This window comes from Otolemur garnettii, unplaced genomic scaffold (assembly GCF_000181295.1).
Source record: "Otolemur garnettii isolate 467f Iridium unplaced genomic scaffold, OtoGar3 scaffold00023, whole genome shotgun sequence".
NCBI lineage: Eukaryota > Metazoa > Chordata > Mammalia > Primates > Galagidae > Otolemur > Otolemur garnettii.
This window is the reverse complement of record NW_003852418.1, coordinates 11,570,698-11,574,553: the sequence shown is the minus strand read 5'-3', so window position 1 is coordinate 11,574,553 and position 3,856 is coordinate 11,570,698. Positions and strand designations below refer to the sequence as shown.

The following is a 3,856-nucleotide window of genomic DNA, read 5'->3' as shown; positions in this document are numbered from 1 at the left end:
TTTTTTTTTGGTTGCAGCCATCATTGTTGTTTGGCGGGCCCAGGCTGGATTCAAATCTGCCACCTTAGGTGTATGTGGCTGGCGCCTTAGCCACTTGAGCGACAGGCGCCAAGCCAAGGTGCTAGGATTAAACTAAGACAGATAGGAAATGCTGGAAGATAAGGTGGTTACAGTTTAGGTCAGGTGTCCAGAGAGGACACTTAAATAAAGACTAAAGGAGGTAAGAAAATGAGTTGTGGGCCGCACCTGTGGCTCAAGGAGTAGGGCGCTGGCCCCAAATACCAGAGGTGGTGGGTTCAAACTGGGCCCCAGCCAAAAAACTGCAAAAAAAAAAAAAAGAAAGAAAGAAAGAAAAAGAAAGAAAGTGAGTTGTGTTGAATCTTGGGAAATAATGTTCCAGGCAAAGAGAACAGCAAGTACAAAGACCCAGAGGCACATAAGGATTTGCAAGGGAAAAGGAAAAAGCCAGTAGGGCTGGGCTGCAGTAAGCAAGGGAAGAGTGATGGGGGCCTCAGCTAGCGGGCCTCAGTTTCCCCATGTGAACAATGGTGGTGGTAAATCCTACTGTTAAGAGGTCCATCCTGTACCACTTGCCATGTGTGACCTCAGCCCAGTCACTTCTGCTCCTACTTGCCACCTCTACAAAGTGGGAATAAAAGTGTTACAACTTCTGGGGCAGCACCTGTGGCTCAAAGGAGTAGGGCACTGGCCCCATATGCCAGAGGTGGTGGGTTCAAGCCCAGCCCCGGCCAAAAACTGCAACAACAACAACAACAGAAGTGTTACAACTTCTAACAGATGGTGAGAACGCTCTGAGACCTAGCACAGAAAGCATCCGTGCCTGGCTTTGTGTGCAGTAAATGGTGGCTGGTATGTTTTTGTAAGTCATCATCATTCCTATCTTACAAGAGGAAACTGAGGCACAGAGAGGTTAATTAACACTTGCAGAGTCACTGCGCAGATAGTGAGTGACAGAGTTGGAATTTGAGTCTGATCTGACAGCTCTCAACCCTTGAGTTACATGGAACTTTCGAGTAAATGAATGATGCTGGAGTCTCTGAAGGGAACTCCCCTCCAGTTCTGAACAGATTGATAACAAAGATAAGGAAAAGGCTGCTGGGGGCAGAATTATCGTATTTATTGCTGACAAAAGCTGGGGGGTGGGGGACATGGCTTCTTTCTGCAGGTAAGGTACTTCCTAACACCAGACCCACAGGACATTGCTCTAGTCCTGCAGCAAAGCAGGCTGCCTATGAGGGGTGAGCCTGTAAAGCAGAAAGACAGGGACAGCCAGCCCCCAACAAGGAAAGTCTGAGCTGATCTGAGCATGCCCAGTTTATGCTCTCCAGACTACCCAGACAGAAGAGTCCTGGCATACCCTCCCCCCACCCCAGGAGTGCAGAAGAGGTAAGGGGCAGATGGGACAGGAGTGTTAGGCCTGAGGCTTCATCCTCAGGGAAGAAGACATCCCAAGTAGAGATGTCTGTCCCCTAACAAATGAATAAATGAGCAGGCAAGTGAGTAAATGAATGAATGACTCCCTCTGGTTGGTGAGGGATGTCCTTCCATGTGTCTGCCTTCCCCCAGCTCACCCCCAGCTCTTGTTCACAGTTGCAGGGGCTCTCATTGCCGACTTCTTGTCTGGCCTGGTGCACTGGGGTGCCGACACGTGGGGCTCCGTGGAGCTGCCTATCGTGGGGAAGGTAGGTATGTGGACTGAGCCTAACTCCTCCAGAAGGAGGTGGGGCTGTATGACTGTAGGTGAGTCTCCTTTCCTCTCTCTGGCTCACTTTCCCCATTATTCCAACCTATTCCTTTTGCCTGTTCTGCAAGACTAGAACAGGAATCCCTTGATATTTTGTGGAAGTAAAAGCACCCGGCTTGGATGGTCAGAGAGCTCTGATATGTGCCTGCCTCACCAGAACTCACTGAATTTGGGGGCCATGTCTTATTTTCCCATTGCCTCCTCTACTGCGTCTCACTGTTTTAATTGAATTTTTCTAGTATTAGTCAGACTCTTTTGGCTGTGATAGAAAATCTAAACTGACTTAAGCAAATAAGGTACTGATTCATGTAACTGAAAATTCAGAGATACAGCCAAATGAGGGCATGGCGGGTCCAGTGGGAAAGACAGATCATATTCTTCAGACTCAGTCTCTCGCCATCTCTATTTCTGCTTTCCCTTTATGAAGTAGCCAAGATGGCTCCTGGCTGCCTACTCATCTATCTTCCTATCTCCTGAAAAAGAAAACTTCTCCTTTCCCTCCTCCAAGGAGAAGAGGATTTCTCCTTTCCCCTAGTTATAGCCAAAGTCCCACAGCTCATTCCCATTGGCCTAGCTTGGGTCATTTGCCTATCCCTCCATCAGTCATGTGGTCAGAGGGAGGGAAGGCTCTGATTGGCCAGGCCTAGGTCACATGCTCTCTCTTGGTCAGGGGGTGGAGTTGGCCCTATCAGAACAGGTTGTGCCAAGAGAAGGGGAGGCTATTACCAAAAGGAGGAGCTCAGATGCTAAAGAGACAGATGGTCCCACCTGTTACTGTGAGGGGCCTCCTCAGCTGCCTTAGGGTGGGGAAGAGGGATAGAGATTGTCCCCAAGCACCCTCACACCCCAAGTGGGAAGACTGAGGCCCAGAAAAGGATAGTACCAGCCCAAGGCCCCTGCCACAGCCATTTCAACTCATCTTCTGTTATAGCTGCTAGACCTAGACCCTGAAGGCAGGAGGGGTCTGTATCAGTGGCATGGAAGGAATATTGGGGCCTCTTGGGTGGAGACAACATGAGCCCAGGGCCAGTGTGTTCAGGGTGTGGTGAAGCACAGCTGACCACCACGGCCTGACAGATGGGGTCATATCTCCAACCCCAACCTACCCCAGGCTTTCATTCGACCATTCCGGGAGCACCACATCGACCCCACAGCTATTACACGGCACGACTTCATCGAGACCAATGGGGACAACTGCCTGGTGACGCTGCTGCCACTGCTAAACATGGCCTACAAGTTCTGCACCCAGAGCCGTGGTGAGGCGCGTCAGCTGGTGGTGGGCCAGGAGGGGGCCGTCAGGGACAGAGTCTCACCCCACAAGCCTCCCTGGCTTGTGTGTGTTTGGCTCCTCATGGTGTTTTAAAATATTTTCAGTCAGTTGTCTTCATGAAAATCATAAAGATCTAAGTTTCTAGCTTCTCTTGAACAATCTGATCTGGCCACCCTATGTTCTTGTTCACACCTGGCCTTATTGGACAGGAGCTGAGCTGTGGCCACCCTCCTTCGTCAGGCTGACAGAACATATATATATTCTCCAGTTTACCACAGTCCCCACTGCTCCTTCTGTCCTCCACCCAACCCACCTTGTTTATTTGCACTGTCTGCCTGGCCCTGAGGGCTTTGGTTTTGCTACCTTGACCTACTGGAAGAGTATAGGCCGTGAACTCAGTTCTGAGTTCAGATCTTGGCCTTACCAAGTATTTGTCAGGCAAGTCACTTCCTGATTCTTGAGTTCAGTTTACCTCATCTGTCAGGTGGAGGTGAGAGGCCAGATCCTGTTCTAACAACGTAAGACCCTTTGATTCTTAGAGCAACCTCCCTGTGGACAGAGGTGACACATCTCTGTAGTGTAGCAGGTGCCATGGTGTCCCTCCATACCCACCAATGGCTGCCAATAGCTCCCAGCTTCTCCAGGGAGATCCCATCTCTCCCCTTGGAATAGACCTAAAGCCAGTGACTGAAAACCCTACAGAGAGCCAGTCTCTTCCCCTCTGGAGCCATTAAGACCCCCAGGCTGGCTCGGTGCCTATAGCTCAACGGGCTAAGGCGCCAGCCACATACACCTAAGGTGGCGGGTTCGAATCCCCAGCC

General features: G+C 50.5%; 1 protein-coding gene across 1 annotated transcript in view; it reads left to right on the top strand.

Moving 5' to 3' along the window:
• The window catches only part of LOC100952169 (transmembrane protein 189), a 30,183-nt gene that overhangs the window by 18,932 nt on the left and 7,395 nt on the right, over positions 1-3,856 (top strand). The window contains exons 3-4 of the mRNA XM_003787692.2: positions 1,612-1,703; positions 2,877-3,021. Of these exons, the coding sequence (XP_003787740.1) occupies positions 1,612-1,703; positions 2,877-3,021 (237 nt within the window). The remainder of the gene's footprint in view (positions 1-1,611; positions 1,704-2,876; positions 3,022-3,856) is intronic.